Here is a 17877-nt window from a genome sequence, read left to right as displayed (position 1 = left end):
GTTCCGAATCGCTCATGCATTTCGAGAACATGCAGCGCCCCACGATCGTATTGGCTCAACCTGCACAATCCAGACTCCTTATTTCAGAATGTCCACTCGCTTCAGAACATCCAAATATCGAATTTAGAAGATTCCAGCTTGTCCTCGGGATATTAAGCTCCGAGCTCATTCTTTGAATGCTTAGGTCACTCTGGGACGTCCGACATCCAACGACGCAACCCTGCAGATAGATATACGGTTGTAACCTGGACATTCAACGAATCCCGACTTTTAAGAGTCCCCAAACAAATCTCTTGCATTTCCAAAGAGACCAACCTTCGAAAATGTACAGCTTCTCCTTCGAACGTTCAGATATCAAAGTCCCGGATCTCCTCCTGAATGTCCCAGTTATTTTTGGATATTGATATCTCACGCCCCTCGGTATCTTCCAGCCGGGACGCGGCCGTGAATCACCAAGCCTCACATGCGTTTCGAACACTCAGATCACGACAAGGCAGCACCATTGGCTCCGGTCCTATTTTCTCCCTTGTCCATTGGTATTTGATTTTTTTTTTTCGTTTTTGGACCGCTCTAAAGCGCACATGTGGCAGTCAAGTACGAAAGCCCGCCCATTCGAAAAAGAGTCGCCAAAAGCGGTCCGCCATGGCACCGACAGTGAGCAGCGCGCTGCTCCGGACAACACGACAACAACACGAGTCCTGCGGGATAGGAGAGCTGAAGAATGACATGCTCTGAGCTGCTAACGACTGCAGCAATCTGCAAGTTGCGTTGCCGACATGCAGCCAGTGACTCCAGCCCCATAGGCAACGCACGCTAGATGAGGCGCAGTTGGTGAGTGGTCAGAATTGACGGAACTCAACAATTCAGGACTTTCCAGGACTTATGAAATATTTATGTCAGCCCGGATGCGGTAATCGATGGCATGCATTATTGCTTGTGGCCGCCACAATCCGCGGGAAAAGGGGCCCAGATTCAGAGCTCTGCTTCTGAAATCCTGCAGCCAAATGAATCCAGCCTGTTCAGCCCTATTCCTTCTGCAGCCTTCAGCTCCGTCCTCCGTGATCATCAAGAATCAAAGTAATTCTCATGAAATACAGTAATTCTGACTGTGTAACGCAGACCCCCTGAAAATCTGTGATCACGTGTGTGACTGGGGTCCCTGCACTAGCGCATAATATCGAAGCTCGGATTCGAAAAAGTATCTCTCAGTCTCGACACCTCTCCCCGCGCCCAATCCACCATCCTTCTCTCTGTAAAATGCAGAAGGTACTCCGGCGGACCGTCCTAGCAGAGAAGCAAGCTGCTCGACGGCTGTCAAAAAAAAGAGACAAGAAGCGTTTTGAAGCAGCAAAGGGCAATCGGGAGCAGAACGCTTTCGTCCGCAGAGATGTAGCGAAGGAGATCAAGCAGAGGAGGTTTGAGAGAAGAGAGGATTGGGAATTGGGCCCATTGGCTCCGAGGAGAGATGTGGGGGTTAAGAAAGATACATTTGGGACGGTTAGCACGCAGCGGATGAGAGGACCTACGCTGACCACAACCGAGCGGAGGGATGCGTTGAAGGATGTGGGAGGACGATATCTGACACTTGTGAAAGGAGATAGAGTCGTGTTGTTAGAAGGGAGAGACAAGGGGAAGATTGGCAAGATCACTTCAACAGACCGTATCCGGGCGGAGTGTACGGTTGAAGGATTGAACATGGTATGTAACTCCCAATCTCTCCTGCAAATCTAATTGGCCTTAATACTGACTCAAACGCATCTAGATGGACATAGAAGTCCCCCAATACATGATCAGTGCCGAAGACCCAGACAAGCGCCCCGTCCGCACCGTCCCCCAACCCGTTCCCCTCAACAAAGTACGTCTCGTCTTCCCCCTCACCGACCAAGAAACGGGCATCACCCGCGACGTGATCGTCAAGAAGCTCGTCAACGGCCCCATGTGGTTTGACCGACAAACCGGCAAGCAAAAATGGTCTCGCATCATTCCCGGCCTGGGTATCAAAGTTCCCTGGCCGAAAGTCGAGGCCAAGGAACATAAGGATTTTGCGGTCGATACGCTGCGGATGGATGTGGAGACGAAGACTTTTGTGCCGACCTTGTTAAGGCCACCGATGCCGAGTAGCGTGATTGATGAACTGCGGAACAAATACTCGGTTTTCAGGACGAGACATGATCCTGAGTATATTGCAGAGAAGATGAAGGAAGACCAGGAGAAGGAGGCGAAGAAGAAGCTCTCGGAGGAAATGCGGACACCGCTAAAAGAGATTAATAGGAAATTAAGGAAGATGAGGAAACAGAAGGGGAAGGGCGAGTTGACGGCGGATATGTTGGTCAAGCTAGGGCAAATTATTGCCAATAAGCGGGAGCTAGCTTTGAGCGCAGCAGGCATGTCGAAAGTTGGAAAGGTACCAGAGACGATAGTGGCGTGATGTATGATATGTAGAAACGGGTGTATATCATAGGGCATTGACGGCGTTGCAAAAAATTCTGCGTACAGGCGGGCGGTAGACTAGGACTATCTCTTCTTGGTATGAATCTGTATTGTTTTGCGCCAGTCTAATTCTAAGAGCCAAGCAAAGACAGTCTCTCAAATGGCAAGATGACTGGAAGTTCCTTTCGCTTCCCAGCTGCCTCGATGCTCTCTTGGAGAACCGCATCTCCGCCAACTGGTCTATATCCATCCTCACCTGTACCTACAGGAAGAGTTGGCAACGCATCAGTTCCAAACACTTCCGGCACACAAGCCTCACACATACCCACCACCTCCGCCAAACTCCCCTCTATCGCCCTAGCACGCTCCCACATCCCCCTCCTCACCAAGCCCACAACCAACCTCTCAACCTCCCCTCTAACACTCTCAACCCTATCTATCAATCTCCCCACACTAGCAACAAGATACTCCTTTTCATACACACTTCCCTTCTTCCCCCTCGCCCTCTTCCTCTCCTCCCTCCTCCGATTCTTGCTCGTCGCCCTCGAGACCCCCGTCCCCGCAGTCCCTAAACTCTGCCCCTGACTTCCCTTCCCCGTATACCGCGTAAACAAACTCCTATTCGTACTCAAGCGCGAACTAGCCGCCACACTCACATCATCCGGTAATTCTCCATCTCCGCCCCCTCGCTCGCCTTCGTAGAACGCGAGTGGATCAACGAGAGCTTTTGCTCGAAGCTCGCGGATTCGAGGCACTTGGGCGAGCAGCTGAGCTTTGCATTCTGCGAGTAGTTCGGTGCTTGACGCTAATGCTTCTCCGAGGCCTGGGTCGATGACTTGTTCTAGTAATTCAGGGACGTTTTTCAACGCAACCAGATGTAGGGCATCAGCGAAGAAATAGCCCTTGCAGAAAGCTCGACAGGCGTTGAGTATTGAGGAGAGGTATTCGAGTTGGATTGTGGCTGCTGCGAAGTAGTCTTTGCTCTCCATGAGGGCATCGTAGAGAGAGGTTGCAAGGTCTGAGAGTGCGGGTCCAGATAAAGGGTGCGTTTGGGAGAGAGCGCAGAAGAGGGTTTCGCGCCATGAGGAGGGCCCGGATGAGAGGTAACAGGATGTGGCCTTCGGGTAGTTGTGCAGGGATTCATAGGCTAGAGCTGCTTCTTTGAAGGAGGATTTGGATTCAAGGTGTTCGGCATAGAGGGAGGTGATTGCGGCGTGCTGGCTGGGGCTGTAGCGGTATAGCGAGAGAGCGGATTGATAGAGTGAGTGCTTTTGCGTGTAGGTTTGTAATTCCGAAAAGGCGTCAAGAGCGTGTAGATGAGAGAGAGCCTTGGAATGGCGCCCTAGATGGTCGTCGATACTGAACCGTCGCCGAAGTTCGGTCATTTGTTGTAGATTTTGCATGAAAGGGAGATATTCTCGGGGATCCTTCTGTGATTGCTGTGCAACCAGGAGCGCGAGATCGAGATCATACAATCCAAGAGCATTATCGTAGAGTTTGTTGACATCTTCCAGGAAACAGATGTGCTCCACAGCTTTATCAGCCGCTGCTGAGTCGTTCTTCATGAGTTTGGCCACGACTAATAAGCCATCGTCCAGTGCTGGCGGTGACTTGCAGACGTTTGCAGTGATAATATTTTGTAGATTTGTTGCAGTCCTGGCCTTCAGTACTTCCAAGACGGCATCGCAGATTCTATTAACTTTTGATGATCTTGCGACAATTGGCGGCTGAGGAGGCACGCCATTCAGGTCGTTGAAAGCAGGGATGCCATTCTCCAGGTCTCGCGAAACCCGAGTCTCTTTGTACATTGTCTGCGTGACATCTTCCTCTCTCAGAGACGACAAGAACAAGTCAATATATGTGATCTTCTTGACTTGGTCGATGAAAAGTGCAACGTTGGACAGGAATTGCTCCGGTGCATGATCGTAAAGAATGTTCATGTCAACTCTCTGAGTCCTGCAATGAGTGAAGGCTTTTTTATAGTTCTTCCCCTCGATGAGTTTGCGGATACCTGCAACAACCATTGCACGAGGGAAGATGGTTTCGAGGTTACCTCTTGGCATCTGGAGAACGAGGCTCAGGGACATTGGCATAGCTGTGACCAGCCGTGCTCCACGCTCAATACTGCGGCAGCGCTCATCCGTTTCCGGGTCATCAGGCGGAACTTCAAGCTCTATTCGGAATTAGTATTATAATCTGATAGAAGAGAGGGAATTGTTACCATTGATGTGTGTTATATGGACAAATTTTAAGAGGTGGGCTGTGGTGGTGAAAATCAAATGGACTGGAGTAACCAGAAAGGAAGTGCAGTTCTTCACTAGCAAGCGTGAGTTCGCGTACAGGTGGCCATTCCGAGACATGCCAAAGGCAATATGATCCTCCCCATATGGTACTATTTCAGTCCAGGGAAGATAGTGAGGAAAGTTGCAATGCGATAAAGTATGCTCCCCAAATGTCAGACTGTGCAAATCTCCTGCCTTTCCTTGCACATAAGGATGCGTCGATTCTTCTTGGGTGAAGCTTGACAAGCTAGATATGCTGGACGTAGGAGCAGTTCTCGACACTATCTCCTCCATCCTACCAGTCTCGTCATTGAAACCGAATCGCTTGAGTGAAGCTCCCGTTGCGCCTCGTTGTAATACCAAGATTTCACCTTTCTCAGCAAATGATATCTGGTGGTAAGTGCCTTCTGGCATTTCATCCTTCGCGAATGTGACTTGACCGGTGAGCATTGGAGGTGAAAACGAGGCGTCGACACTCTTCCATCCGAAAATAGAGATTCCAGTCTGATGCAAGACAACAATCAGGGAGGCGTCCGAATTAAAAGCAGTATCAATAGCATTCGACGGTGCCTCTAGCTCATATAAACTCATGGGAGGTGGAATGTTAGCCGTCCGGAAAGGAGTAACCTTGATGGAGTGTCCATCAATGACCCCCACCACACCATAATCATGTGGCGGGGCCAAAGATGCACGAGCTGTAGTGAAGATGTGTTCAATGACACTGAGATAGTCTGAGGTTTATTAGCAAACACTGAAAGATGAAGTAATTGAAAACCTTACCCGAAGCAGCGGCAACGAACCTCAAAGACTTCTCCGGGTGCCATAATACAGAGCTTGTAGGAAGCAAAGAACTGGTCTTGATCTCTTGCTTGAGATACCAGTGATAGTTGCCCATAGTCCATAATTGAACACAATCTGTTAAGGTGACAGCCAATACTGTTGAATCTGAGTTCCAGGAGAGTCGAATATGCTGTCCTGCCAAGTGCTGTTCCTCAGGGGTAAGGCGAAGGCTGAATTGGCCATGCCTTAAACCGTTCCGTTCGAAGAAGACGATATCGATGCGGCCATCCAATCGTTGGATACCAGCAATAAGATTGCCTGCTGGTCTCCAACTGAGAGCTCCTTCCAAACCGTCCACGGGCTCACAGACACTATCCAGGACACCTTCTCTCGAGTAAACTCTGATCAGTCGTCTAGCACCACCCTCAATGGTCGAAATAGCAAGATAAGCGCCGTCTCCTCTCCAGCTGATGGTAGCCCGAGAATCGTCGTTGGGGCTCAGAACACCTTCATCGGTCTTCTCGGGCATAGTTGGATCCCTCAAGGCTTTGGCACCTTTTCCCTTGAACTGAGTCTCTTTCTTTCCCCAGCCAACGGAGACATGGTTCGAAGCTTTCAGATCTTCTGCTGTCATAGCAACATCTGTGACCCCTTCAAAGCTCCGACTCATGAAGACAACCGTATCTGCCTTGGTGGTGATAGCCAGGAGCTCCTCGTCAGGTGACCATTTTGCAGCAGTGATGCCAGCATCCACGGACCCTACAATCTCAATCCGGTCTTCTCCTGCCAGAGGTTCCTCCCTAACGACGATGATATCTCCACCTGCTAGGACAAGACATGCTGTCAAGCTGTCGCCAAAATAGTGGAGACTCAGAACCTCGTCACATGAAAGCTCTGGATTTGGGCAGGGTGCGTCCCAAGATGTGATGACTGTATGCTCACTAAAGGTGATAAGTAAATCTTCTTGGAGAGCCTAGAGCTGACATACTGGGTATTTTGCTTTATCTTGATTCTCACCAACTCTATAAGAGCATCGGTCTCAGTTGGCCCAAAAGTGCACAGAACACAGTCACTGGCTAGATCCCAAGTTGCAGAGGTCAAAGGTCGTCCCTGGAACTGAGCAGGAGGCTCCCATTTCTCATGGAGGATGTTCCTGAGATTGCGCATTTTTTTCGGGCCGGAGTTTGATCTTTAACTCCTCAGGATCATTTTCATGGAGTTGATATAAAACCCAGACCCCTGGCATCTTCACGAGATAAATTTTTGACGAGCATCTTGCTGGACCCACTTCCCCAGATTCCCGCCCTTCAAATCCCACCCGACATCTCCTCTCCTCATCACCACCCATTATATCAGTTCATTTCGAACAATCATGGATGTAGCATACAATCAACATTCGCCTTACTCACGGCACAACAGCCGCTCAAACACTAACATCAATCACCTAACTCTAGCGCCTCTAACCTCCCGGCTTCCCCTCAACGACCAAGACGCTCTCCCAGACACCCAGCACATCTCGTACATCGAAGGTCGCTCCGCACCAACCACACCGTCAATTCTCTCCCGCTCCTCCTCTCGAGTCTCCCTCCGAAATCAAAAGCAAACGAACCTCTCCTTGCCAAAGAGCAAGTCGAGTACACATCTGCTGCCATCCCGGCAACCTCGGTCCGTCGTTACAACACCCGGTGGGACGAGATTGCGGAAGGGTCACACGAGAGATGGATTGAGTCTCAGCTCTCTGTCTGCGAAGGATAGGAATGATTCAGATTGGCTGTTACGCGCTGGTGCTGCTATCTCTTCGTCGACGCGAGAATCGAAAGGACAAGCTTGGCTAGTGTCTCGAGCAAGTTCTACAAGTCTGACGGGACAGAATGGTGATGAGGATGAGGAATTGGGGCGAGAGCTTGCTAGGGAGAGGGAACAGGCTAGTCAGAGACATAGTAGGAGGAGCAGTGCTGCTGGCACATTCGATGCCGACGATGAGTTCTCGCCGGTGACCACGAGGCGGAGTTTGAGCTTCGGGCCTGCTACTGGTGGCAGTCGTTCCATAAGTCGGTATGGGAGCAGAGGTAATAGCAGGAGAGGCAGCAGAGCACAAATTTTTACGCCAATGGGCGGCGAACGGGAAGGATATTTTGATCAGAGAGCGTTCTCAGACGAGTTTAATGCGGAACCAGATTTCGTTGACGCTGAAGAGGAGGCGGAGACTGACGAAGATCAAGATGAAGCCAAACAGGATGAGGCTATTGTGAGAAAGCTGGCTAGAGCAAGCAGTTTGGGTCTCGGAGGATGGGTTGAGAGGATGCTGGGTTGGAGTTTATTTGCTGTAGATGAAGACGGTGAGGACACCGAAGTCGAGATTGTGGACGAGAAAGGGGAGGACTCCGAGTTGTCCTCAAGAACGTCTCGGCGAACTCTGGATGGAACTACAGAATCCCTGACTGGTGAAGTAATGCCTCCGCTGAGAGATGACGAAGCTGGCGGCTGGCAAGATGCAGCATGGTTGTTGAGTGTGGCAACAAAGGTGCTACTCTAGCGGATTGGAAACTTATAATTATGACCAAAGGTGGTTAATGATGGCCTCGTGCTCTTATACATAAATTGCCTCGTACCTATAGACTATCAACTGAATGCTGAAACGTTAAATCTGGAGAAACTTGAATGTTCAGCTGTTTCCTGGTGAGATAAATCGGTTAAATTCTCCAATGTGAATGTCAAGAGATTATTTGTTACATTGACAAGAATCTCCATGTTGGATGTTCCGGGTTTCTGGTGCATTAATACTTCATCCCAACTCTGAGTTACGAGATAAATGTACCAGATCTACTTAAAGCTCCTCGATTATGGAACGTCACCCAGTCAATGAGACTCCAATAGTCAACAAGATCGACCTTGTCTTCTGGGAACTTCCTGAATCGGGTGATCAATTATGGATTTTATTGGCGTTCTGCTTATTACTGAAAGCACTGTACAGTTGTCGGGCATGAAATTTGGAGGAAGAATTGCTCCTCCCGCCTATAACTACACGATCCGCTTCGAGAGCGGAAGGTATCATCCTTGTATCCACATTGTACTATATCCCTTTGGAGGAACGCAAACCCATGCATGTCATGGATCTCTATGACCTCCAACGCTGAGTCCAGACCGAACGCCTGGACAAAAAGAAAATTCCTAGAATTCAGTTCCCCTTTCTCCGTACCCAACGACTGTGAACGAAGAGCCCTGGAGATCTATACAGCGTGTTCATCAACTCCTTCATCGTACCAGTGTGCCTCTGGTGTCACCATCCAGCTGATGACTTTCGTATTCCTTCTGCTTTTGTGTGATTTAAGTGCCTCATTACGTATTCGTACGTGAGGATTGTTGTTGTAGCGGCTGGCACGGCCCGCATCATGTTCGTGCCCATCCCAGCGTAGAAAGCAATCCAACCTTCTTCCTTTAAAATGATCCTGAAAGTTTTAATGATTCCTTTGTACCGAGGAAGAGCAGCCTTGGTCTTTGCAATAATTTCGGCGGGACCATGGCTCTCGCTGCCCTCAAGTCCTCCTCGGAACGCCGCGTACTCGGAGGAAGAAGAAGGTAAAGTCCTTTGCTGGGTTTGTAACCTGGTTCGGATGACTTCATGGGGATATGTAGCAGAGCTAGCCAGGACTTTGCTCAAAACACTTGCCGAGAGGACTCCAATCCAGTGTGACCTCTCATCTCCTGCTACCGACATACCCATGCCATGTCCAGTGAACTGCGTCTTCAAATATTCGTACGCCGGAAACTGTATTGCAACGTGGGTTAAGCCAAGGAGTGCTGGAGTGAGACCGGAATAGAACGACAGAATTCCTTCGTTTCTGTACATCTTCTTGGCTGCATCGATGGTCGACCTGTAATGCCAGGGAGGTCGGGAATCATTCGAAACAGCTCTCCTGCTCACTTGTGACATCAACCGAGTCTTGATTACCCATATCGGATTGGTGACCATTGTCGAAGTAGCGCCAGCCACTATGGATGACCAGAAATTGACAGCAAACACATTTTCGGTCTCTGTAACATTTGTTAGCAAGAATATCATGGCCCTCAACGCCCATTTGAGACATACTGAAATTCTTGGGAATGAATTCCTTCGATTTCCCATACACCGTAAACCAGACTGCCCAGGTGGGCAAGTACCCCAGAATTATCGGTCCCAAACCTCTGTACAATCCCTTAAGGCCCTCTTCCCGCCATATAGTTCGACCGGTCCCAATTAGACCCCGATACGCCGCGTTCGTAGTTTTGTTGACCCTGAACCCCCCTTGTGCCTGCAACTTCGTCTTTATCACATCCAAGGGGCATGTGACAATGCCCGAGGTGAACCCTCCCGCTGCCCCGGCCAAAGCTCGAAAGCTGTCGTTTGACCTGGCCATGGCCCATCTTTCCATCGGCGTGAGTGGCACATTCTCTCGCTGGAAGCTGGACGTTGTCTTTGCAAACGATGGAGCTGAAGTTGGAGGAGAGGATGCAAATTCGTCTGCTCCCGTAGCTGACCGCGTGCGCCGTTCATGCGACATCGTAATTGTGGGACCGGCGCGAGTACTGGCTGAGCTCCTCAGAGCAGCGCAGGAGCAAGGCCACCTGCTGGAAGCTGCTCGCCGAAGATCGAGTAAGCAGGCTCTTTCTGTTGTCCGTTTTGCTCTAGTATCGTGTCCCGGTGTGTGCGGGGAATTCAATCCCACGGCACCTCCAGTGACACTACAGCTAACGGTTATCGATGGCCATTGACGATTGACCGGCGCTCGTAATTGTATGACAAAGGAAGGAGACGCAAGGGTGGAGAGGTCGTGTTGAGGTTTTGCAGCAAATTCGGAGAGCGGTGGGAGTGGGTAGCTGGTTCCTTGATCGGCGGCTTGAAATCGTTGCTAGGGTAGAAATCCGCTAGATCGACGCTTTTTGAGCGGCTGACAACGAATAAAATAGGTTTACGAAAGTGACCAGACTCGTAAAGATCTGATTACAGTTTGGTGTGTGGCCGCGTCTCGTGATGTGGTTTTAAAGTGCGTGGAAAAGTAACGGTCTGAACTGGGAAACTTGCAGAGTGGGAGCGGAGTGGGGGAGGCATCATATCGACATTCTTAAGAACAAGGGGCTCTGATTCGATGCTTCTCCTGCGAATGCCTGTGGACGTCCATATCACGTGCTACGCTTTGTTCCCTCAAAATTATGTCCGCCATTGAGGCATCGCTTACGTAATAACGTATCCTTGAATCGTGCCATTCGAGAAAGCTTCAACGACTCCTCCATTTGATCAGGGACTTACCAGAGAGCTCCGTTCCGACTCGACCTCACGACAGCAACATGTCTCAACCATCCCTTGCCGGCTATATCGTGAAACGGCCATGGCTCAAGCGGTGGATGACGCCATTGGCCAATTGGTACGCCAATGCTGCTGGATACAGGAAGCTCGGGTTGAGGTATGCACACCTCCCGCGGACAAGCGAAGGCGATTGAGACGAGTTCAAGGCATCGTCGCGAATTGTATGAGGATTTTGGCGAACTTGTGCTAATATGCTGGACGTTGCAGAGCCGATGACCTGATCCCCGAAGAGTCCGAGACTGTTCTCCTCGCCCTCAAGCGTCTTCCGCCAAAGGAAGCCTACGACCGTGTCTATCGCCTTCGACGGGCTTTCCAGGTAGGAACCAAAGTCATCCGATAGTGATCGTGGACAATTGGCTAAGCAATTGCAGTGCTCGCTTGCTCACCAGCTTCTTCCGAAGGAGCAGCAGACAAAGCCCGATGAGGATATTCCATATCTGTCACCGATCATCAAGGAAATAGAAGCGGAGGCAAGAGAACGTGCGGACTTGGAATCGTTGTCTATCAAGAAGAAATAAGTGGGGGCAAACGGATATGATGTGTACAATGGTCTGGCGGGAATTTAGACGGGTCGTTGAAGTGGGAGAGGACTGTACTGTATAACGTTGATCACCCAATCCAAGAAGTCATAAGAAGATATGAGAAGCATTTGCGTATGGCCTTGAATTATGTGCGTCGTTCTTACAGTCTGCTCGGCCTCTAATGTACCATGATGGTATGGCCAATTGAAGTCATGTCCAGTTGTGAGAGATCTACCTAGGATTGTGGATGGCCGTTGAACTGATTGCCGTGGTCTACTCGCTGGAGCCGATGGTGAACATAACACATATCTCCAGCAGGCCAATGACCTTTTCCAAAAAGCCAGCGGAAGTTATGAATTATACTTGGATAGTGAGGCTTTAAGTTGTGATTTTATATCCCTCTCGTAGCAATTCCAATTCCACATTGAAGATTTAGTGAGGAAAGGCAAACTGAAATGATCTGATTCAAAGCGAAATATATATGTGAGGAGCATTTGTCTACCGCGCAGCTTGACAAACTCAACCTAAAGTAAAGCACGGAAAATTCTAGGTCATTTGAGTCAACAAGGTTATTCAAACCAAGCGCATGTTTGCTCACAAGATATCCTGTTGGATATTTCAAGCTATTTTGCTACATCCAAAAGTAGTCTCTCAGCAGCAAGCAGTAAATGCATGTCAAAATGATAGTCCCCTAGTCTGTTCAATACCACGTCCCTCTCATAAAAATAACCCAATAGGTACGTACAAGTAGCATTTTTTTGCTCAAGAACGACACTTATACACGAAATGACGGCATTCAAGGAGGTAGATCCCACCCATTTCAACACAGAACCCGGCCAATATCAAGGAAAGAAGGAAAGAAATCCATTGTGCCAACCTCCTTTCATGATTGCCCAAGGTATCCACATTGGAGAAACGAGATCACAAGGTATTCTATTAACTTCTCAATCCAGTATACATACAGACCCCACTCATCTCGTCTCGTCTCATCTCTTGCCACTGGCATCGTCACGGCCGTTCCAACACAACTCAACCCCTACATAGACAGATGATAGCAGAAAAAAGACCTTCTATTACAGTTGGTGACCAGCGTGCAAGTCATCTATTCCATTCCATTTGCCCCATTCTTGCGCATCACACGCACGGAAAAAGGACTCCCATGCGGTTACTGTATCGAAACCTATCAAACTCCGTCCTGACTATAAAAAAAAAAGAGGTACACCCACACACTCAAGAGAGAAAAGGAGAAGGAGAGAGAGCCATGGTTTCTGGAACTTCCGAACAAAATATCGGTACAAAGAATGGAATTTGAAACAGGGAAATGGTGGTCGTGGGTTTCTCTTTCTCTTCCCGTCATCGATATTGCCTCTCAAGGTTCCACAAACAATGGCTTTCTTTCTTTCTTGACCTTCTCTCTCACTGAACTCCGTATATGCGTGAAAACATGGTCGAGGGACTTTCGTGTCTCAGTTGCAGAACAACGAATCGCTCCTTCATTACGTGTTGCCCGGCTTCTCCTCTGTATCTACATGCCATACGACGTAGTTTGGTAACCCAACGACGTCGTATCCTGCTCTTTTTGCCATCTTGGCGAACCCTTCGGTTTCTGCTTGATTCTCAAAGGCATAGCAGGGAAAGTTGATTCCTGGGGACCAGTCAGCTGTGAACATATACAGACCATGGGCTTCTACATACCTGATCGGTGTACATCACCCTTCACTACAATATTTACTCCTCCAATGCCATCGAGCATGACCTCTTCGTCTTTGTTTTGACGCCAGTCTCCCATTTTGGCCATATATGTACGTCCGGTATTGAACTCCTTATAACCTGCCAAAATTGTCAGTTACAGTAAATATTGTTCTAGCCGGAAAAATTACCCTCAACAATAATTGTGTCCTTTGGAAGTGTAGATGCTAGTCGGAGAGCCTTGTCGGATTCGATCCATGAATTATAGTCAACTAAGGCGGATCAGCGAGATCACACTCAAACGGTCACTGCACAACTCACATCTGCCCTCAATGTCCTTTCCGTCCTTGTAGCGGTGGAACCACACATCTGCCAGAGTTAGTGGGAAGTCTGTCTTCTAGAACGGTTAAACGTACTCGGAACGATAATGTCCCTATCGTGTGCAACGAAGTCCTCGAGGATCTTCTTTGGGCAGTCCACGATGTCCACGTCTCTCCAGTACACCCACGAATGCTCTGGCCTCAATGCTGCAGATAGCAGATAGTTCCGAGCTCTCGCCATGTTCTTCCTTCTCGGGGCTTGCGCTGCGTAAGCGTGGCGGTCATTAACGGATTGAGTTGTGACGACCCCGAAATCCTTCTCCACAATCAAAACACTGTTGAAAGGTGTGGTCAATGTGTCTGTCGTCTTTTGAATTCGTGCCAATTCGGCCGAAAGGGTGGCAAGGGTATCATCTGTCGAGTCCCCAACCAGAAATCCGAGGTCTATGAGATGGTGAGGATAGGTCAGTTCGGTGAGAAGGTCGAAGTATTTGGGTAGATAGGCGGAAGCATCTCGCAAGGGTGTCAGAATTAAGACTCGTTCTTCATTCTGGACTGCCTTTGGGGTCGATTGAATGGGGTTGAGGTCAACCCGTTGAATTGTAGAGGAATTTATCACCAGCGGCTCGTGGTGGTTGAAAATGACTGGTGTTTGTAAATGCGCGTTCCAATCTGCTGCCTCGTTCGGCGTCATCTGCATTGGTGGTTTTGAAGGTCCCCAGCAGTAAAATCTGCGACGTTGTCACAAGTATCAGTATACGATCTATAGGGGAGGATGAGTGTCAGGAGAGGGAATGCTTCTGACCTTTGCATTTCCGATGCGGATGTGCTAACTCCCCTCCATAGTAATAAGACTATTCCTGCCAGTGCTACGCATAGTAAGAACCGCGTCCGTGTGAGGAAGACCCATATCGCTCTCGTGGGTGGGAGTTGTGCCTTCGCTGACTTCCACGTAACGCCGCCTTTAGGAAGAAGCATGGCGACGATACCCCCGTGGCCTCAGCACCACCAGCGGAAGGACTGCTATCAATTCGACCGGAGAAGGAGGGCGCGCCGTCGTGAGTTGTCGTCGGAGGGGATGGGCGAGCTGAATCGCAAGCTATGGTCGCTTGGTGAGTTGATTGAAGACGTAGAGAACGCGCAGGGAGGTTCGTACTCTGCGGCACTATTTTGGGAGCCAAGCCAGACTAGCGAGGCTGTTGAAGAACGTCTGTTCTCGAAGCCGGGGCAGCTTCCTGCACGAATACCATTGTCACACAAAATTCACAAGCTATATTTTCTTGTATTCTCTTACTCTAATCTACATCTCTCGGATAGGTACACCAAAAAGTCTGAGAGTTGCGCAAGTGATCACTGGTACCTGGTTTTGCGAGTTGAGCCTACCAGTAAAAAGGGGTCCGTCACGTGAAAGCAGTACGCCCTCCAAGTCACATCCTCCTCTGTTCATCGGTCAAGCGATTTTTGAGCTTTTAACTCTCCCGACCACATTCTGGAATCGTAATCAACAACCTCTGAAGCTTCATCAATTGACAGTCTCCAGAATATCCAAGCTACGGCAGCTCTTCGAACCTCCTTCTTTAGGCTGCAGCGGCCCTTGTCACTCGGACAAAATACTGTGATCAAAGTCCCAAATCCGCGATTCAAGTCAAGAGCATACAATATGTCGTCCAGAAGATCAGCTCGGCTGAGTGGGGCATCTCCCAACCTCAAGCAGGCTTCGAGCGCCGCAAACGATATGCCTCCTCCGCAAGTAGCGAATATCAGCAAGAAGAGGAAGAACCCGTCTAAGGACGACGTCCCTGCTGCTGCACCATCGACACCAAAAAGAAAGAAGGCTACAAAATCCGTTCCGCCAATGACGCCAACTCCCTCTGCAATCGGCCTGATGACTGCCCCCTACTCCTCCGGTGACATCGATGATAGCACTCCGCCACCTTTGAATCGACTTGCAGTTCCCAATGGCACCAATGCACCATTGGTTACACCAGAGACTCATCGACTCCTTGCAAATAAGGCCGTTGATCAAGTGTCACCTTCAAAGAAGGGTAACATCAAGTCAACTACTGGGACGCTTCTCGAAGAGGCATTGGCACATCTCGTCAAGGTAGAACCTAGACTGAAGGCAGTCATTGAAAAGCATCACTGTCATGTCTTCTCACCAGAAGGATTGGCTGAAGAGATTGACCCATTCAGGAGCTTAGTGAGCGGGATTATCTCCCAGCAGGTACGTTCCGTGAACTCAATTTCCTTCACTTTATACTCACTCAAAGTACAGGTCTCTGGAGCAGCAGCCAAGAGCATCAAAGCTAAATTCGTGGCTCTCTTCAACACGGATGAACCAGATGCAGCTCAGCATTCGTTCCCCACTCCGTCCCAGGTCTGTTCAAACTCGATTGAAGTGCTCCGTACTGCTGGGCTTTCACAACGTAAAGCGGAGTACGTCCACGGGCTAGCTCAGAAGTTCCATAGTGGAGAAATTACTACCGAGATGTTGTTCAATGCCTCGTATGAAGAGGTTCTAGAAGAATTGGTCAAAGTCAGAGGACTGGGAAAGTGGAGCGTAGAGATGTTCGCTTGTTTTGGTCTGAAGCGGATGGATGTGTTCTCAACTGGTGACCTGGGGGTTCAGAGAGGAATGGCGGCACTTATGGGCCGAGACGTTGGGAAGCTGAAGTCGAAGGGTGGAAAGTGGAAGTACATGAGTGAAAAGGAGATGGAGGAGATTTCTGAGAAGTTCCAGCCATACAGGTAAGTGGTGAACATAGACGGTGCCGTCGGATGCTGATTATTTGATAGGAGTGTCTTCATGTGGTATTGTTGGAGAGTCGAGGAAGTCGATGTCAGCACTATGGAATAATTTTGTCTAGTTGTAGCGAGATTGGGTGGATTTACACATCCCCCTAGCAAATGATTTCGAAGGGTTGGAACAGCATTGAATAATGGTTTTCGCAATCGCCCTGCTAGCGTTGCAACCACTGAATTGGTAAAGCTGTTCTTGAACTGGGCCCTAGAACTTAAGCGGAATCGAAGAATGGGATCCTAACGTTTGCTCATTGTGGAGATGAGTTCACTCCTCGCGAAGGTAGACGACTCATTGAAAGCCGACGAGTGTCGGAATGAGACCGTGAGATGAGTAGTTCTCGAGGCCGGGTTCCCTCTTCATTCTGAAATTGCCGTTTTCTGTGAAAAGTATAGGTCATGAGTAGGATGTGGGTAGGTGTCGTAGATAGTGTCTTCCACTCTGCACATCTCTACCACCATTGTTAGAAACATTTACCTCAATCTTGGGATCTCGGACTAGTTCATATGTTCTGTCAGCGATGGTTGTAAATATTGGCTGAGGTGAGATTTCCAAACGAGGAACGAGAGAGCACAAATCGACGGAAAAAAGAAGATAGAATTGGCTCTTGCATATAACCGTGATTGGCTTCATTTGCCGCTGCCCGAAAAGGTCCATATCTCTAGTGATCGATCATCGATCCCTAAGAATGTGAAGGTTCTCTGAAATGCGGGAATTTTTGAAATACGGAACGCACCTCCAGATTTTGGAGACTTTTAATTTCATTGGGGGGGGGGAGAGTCGAGAACTTCACCGATTTTCCTTGAATTTTCGAGATTGAGACAAGGATCCCAAATTCCTGGTTTCTAGCTCCACGGGTTTCGTCGTTTGTAAATTCTTCGATGCCAAGATCTCCTAACTTCGAATCCTCTCGCAACGGCTACAAGTGCAAGGAAAATTGGGAGTGCAGCATTGTCTCCACCACGAACAGCTTTTAGCCCTCCGAACCTAGCTCCATGCTTCCTAGGCCTTAGATCTCGATCCTCGAAGCTACTTCCACGTGATAAAATTAGGGGATGATTTCATTGAGCCGGGAACTTTCCTTTCACATGCGCCACTAGGTACCACAATTCGAATGGCTGAAACGCTGATTCGAATCGTCGATCACGAAGGGAAACTTATTGCAATAGAAGAAGAAGAGACACCATTGATGACCTCGTCCCAGTCTCATGCGATTTCCAAGAACAAGAGGTTTGGATCGAGTATTCTTGCTCCTTTCGATTTTCAATAGCGCACCCCGAGATTTGCATGTCAATGCACAAATCTCCATCTCAACTTTTTCCGGGGTAACACCAAGGTCAATGCTCTGGAAGTTTTCTCCTGGGCAAGCACCCCTGTGAAACAAACAGCAGCAGTTCTGCACAAATACCCTCGGTTCAAGGGCGCCACGGAGACGCATTCTGTGCTGTAAATGCGGGCAATCAGCATCCCAGTTGCTTCCCCCAGGGTGTTCACTGCTCACCGTCACTTCGTGTCAGGGATACGAGATCCCAGCGGGCATCGCAGAAAGTTCTGTCAGGTTACACGGGCTCTCTCATCACAAGACCGTGGACGAGGCGGTTTCAAGTGCCGCCATGAATTCAAGGACAAACGCCATTTCCGCCCTTGTGCACAGATGAAGACAACGGCGTGGGAACCTTTCTATTTTTGCGTGGGAGAGGGCAACGTTTCC

General features: G+C 49.2%; 7 protein-coding genes across 7 annotated transcripts; 4 read left to right on the top strand and 3 right to left on the bottom strand.

Annotated features, from left to right (window-relative positions):
* Nucleotides 1-1257: 1257 nt before the first annotated feature.
* Nucleotides 1258-2428, top strand: K444DRAFT_533981 (uncharacterized protein; the record flags this gene model as incomplete). The annotated part of the gene is made up of 2 exons (XM_024875187.1): nucleotides 1258-1698; nucleotides 1763-2428. 2 exons carry the CDS (start codon nucleotides 1258-1260, stop codon nucleotides 2426-2428), a joined length of 1107 nt encoding a protein of 368 aa, XP_024733728.1.
* A 133-nt stretch (nucleotides 2429-2561) lies between these two features.
* Nucleotides 2562-6659, bottom strand: K444DRAFT_644580 (elongator complex protein-like protein 1; the record flags this gene model as incomplete). Its single annotated transcript, XM_024884978.1, has 4 exons — nucleotides 2562-4603; nucleotides 4652-5443; nucleotides 5493-6433; nucleotides 6481-6659. 4 exons carry the CDS (start codon nucleotides 6657-6659, stop codon nucleotides 2562-2564), a joined length of 3954 nt encoding a protein of 1317 aa, XP_024733727.1.
* Nucleotides 6660-6799: 140 nt separating this feature from the next.
* On the top strand, nucleotides 6800-8145 carry K444DRAFT_615252 (uncharacterized protein). Its single transcript, XM_024880694.1, has one exon. It carries the CDS (start codon nucleotides 6865-6867, stop codon nucleotides 8026-8028), a length of 1164 nt encoding a protein of 387 aa, XP_024733726.1. The 5' UTR covers nucleotides 6800-6864; the 3' UTR covers nucleotides 8029-8145.
* A 627-nt stretch (nucleotides 8146-8772) lies between these two features.
* K444DRAFT_535375 (mitochondrial carrier) lies at nucleotides 8773-10033 on the bottom strand (the record flags this gene model as incomplete). The annotated part of the gene is made up of 2 exons (XM_024875284.1): nucleotides 8773-9527; nucleotides 9583-10033. The coding sequence occupies 2 exons, from the start codon at nucleotides 10031-10033 to the stop codon at nucleotides 8773-8775; spliced, it is 1206 nt and encodes a 401-aa protein (XP_024733725.1).
* Nucleotides 10034-10765: 732 nt separating this feature from the next.
* Nucleotides 10766-11529, top strand: K444DRAFT_615250 (ubiquinol-cytochrome c reductase complex 14 kDa protein). Its single transcript, XM_024880693.1, has 3 exons — nucleotides 10766-10933; nucleotides 11044-11152; nucleotides 11208-11529. Exons 1-3 carry the CDS (start codon nucleotides 10818-10820, stop codon nucleotides 11352-11354), a joined length of 372 nt encoding a protein of 123 aa, XP_024733724.1. The 5' UTR covers nucleotides 10766-10817; the 3' UTR covers nucleotides 11355-11529.
* A 1324-nt stretch (nucleotides 11530-12853) lies between these two features.
* K444DRAFT_644576 (glycosyltransferase family 62 protein) lies at nucleotides 12854-14344 on the bottom strand (the record flags this gene model as incomplete). Its single annotated transcript, XM_024884977.1, has 6 exons — nucleotides 12854-13002; nucleotides 13053-13187; nucleotides 13238-13318; nucleotides 13368-13415; nucleotides 13463-14097; nucleotides 14172-14344. The coding sequence occupies 6 exons, from the start codon at nucleotides 14342-14344 to the stop codon at nucleotides 12854-12856; spliced, it is 1221 nt and encodes a 406-aa protein (XP_024733723.1).
* A 271-nt stretch (nucleotides 14345-14615) lies between these two features.
* K444DRAFT_615248 (DNA glycosylase) lies at nucleotides 14616-16552 on the top strand. Its single transcript, XM_024880692.1, has 4 exons — nucleotides 14616-14779; nucleotides 14907-15590; nucleotides 15642-16114; nucleotides 16163-16552. Exons 2-4 carry the CDS (start codon nucleotides 15027-15029, stop codon nucleotides 16221-16223), a joined length of 1098 nt encoding a protein of 365 aa, XP_024733722.1. The 5' UTR covers nucleotides 14616-14779; nucleotides 14907-15026; the 3' UTR covers nucleotides 16224-16552.
* Nucleotides 16553-17877: the final 1325 nt, after the last annotated feature.

Source organism: Hyaloscypha bicolor (genome assembly GCF_002865645.1).
Source record: "Hyaloscypha bicolor E unplaced genomic scaffold K444scaffold_117, whole genome shotgun sequence".
NCBI classification, from domain to species: domain Eukaryota; kingdom Fungi; phylum Ascomycota; class Leotiomycetes; order Helotiales; family Hyaloscyphaceae; genus Hyaloscypha; species Hyaloscypha bicolor.
The sequence above is the reverse complement of the archived record's forward strand: the minus strand, read 5'-3'. Positions and strand labels throughout refer to the sequence as shown.

What these genes read in the sequence shown, in the direction of transcription:
- K444DRAFT_615250 (XM_024880693.1), top strand. Translation starts at nt 10,818, where the DNA reads ATGTCTCAACCATCCCTTGCCGGCTATATCGTGAAACGGCCATGGCTC. An exon ending in TACAGGAAGCTCGGGTTGAG is followed by an intron (nt 10,934 to 11,043) that starts GTATGCACACCT and finishes TGGACGTTGCAG; the next exon opens with AGCCGATGACCTGATCCCCG. An exon ending in GCCTTCGACGGGCTTTCCAG is followed by an intron (nt 11,153 to 11,207) that starts GTAGGAACCAAA and finishes AAGCAATTGCAG; the next exon opens with TGCTCGCTTGCTCACCAGCT.
- K444DRAFT_615248 (XM_024880692.1), top strand. Translation starts at nt 15,027, where the DNA reads ATGTCGTCCAGAAGATCAGCTCGGCTGAGTGGGGCATCTCCCAACCTC. An exon ending in GCGGGATTATCTCCCAGCAG is followed by an intron (nt 15,591 to 15,641) that starts GTACGTTCCGTG and finishes CTCAAAGTACAG; the next exon opens with GTCTCTGGAGCAGCAGCCAA. An exon ending in GAGAAGTTCCAGCCATACAG is followed by an intron (nt 16,115 to 16,162) that starts GTAAGTGGTGAA and finishes ATTATTTGATAG; the next exon opens with GAGTGTCTTCATGTGGTATT.
- K444DRAFT_615252 (XM_024880694.1), top strand. Translation starts at nt 6,865, where the DNA reads ATGGATGTAGCATACAATCAACATTCGCCTTACTCACGGCACAACAGC.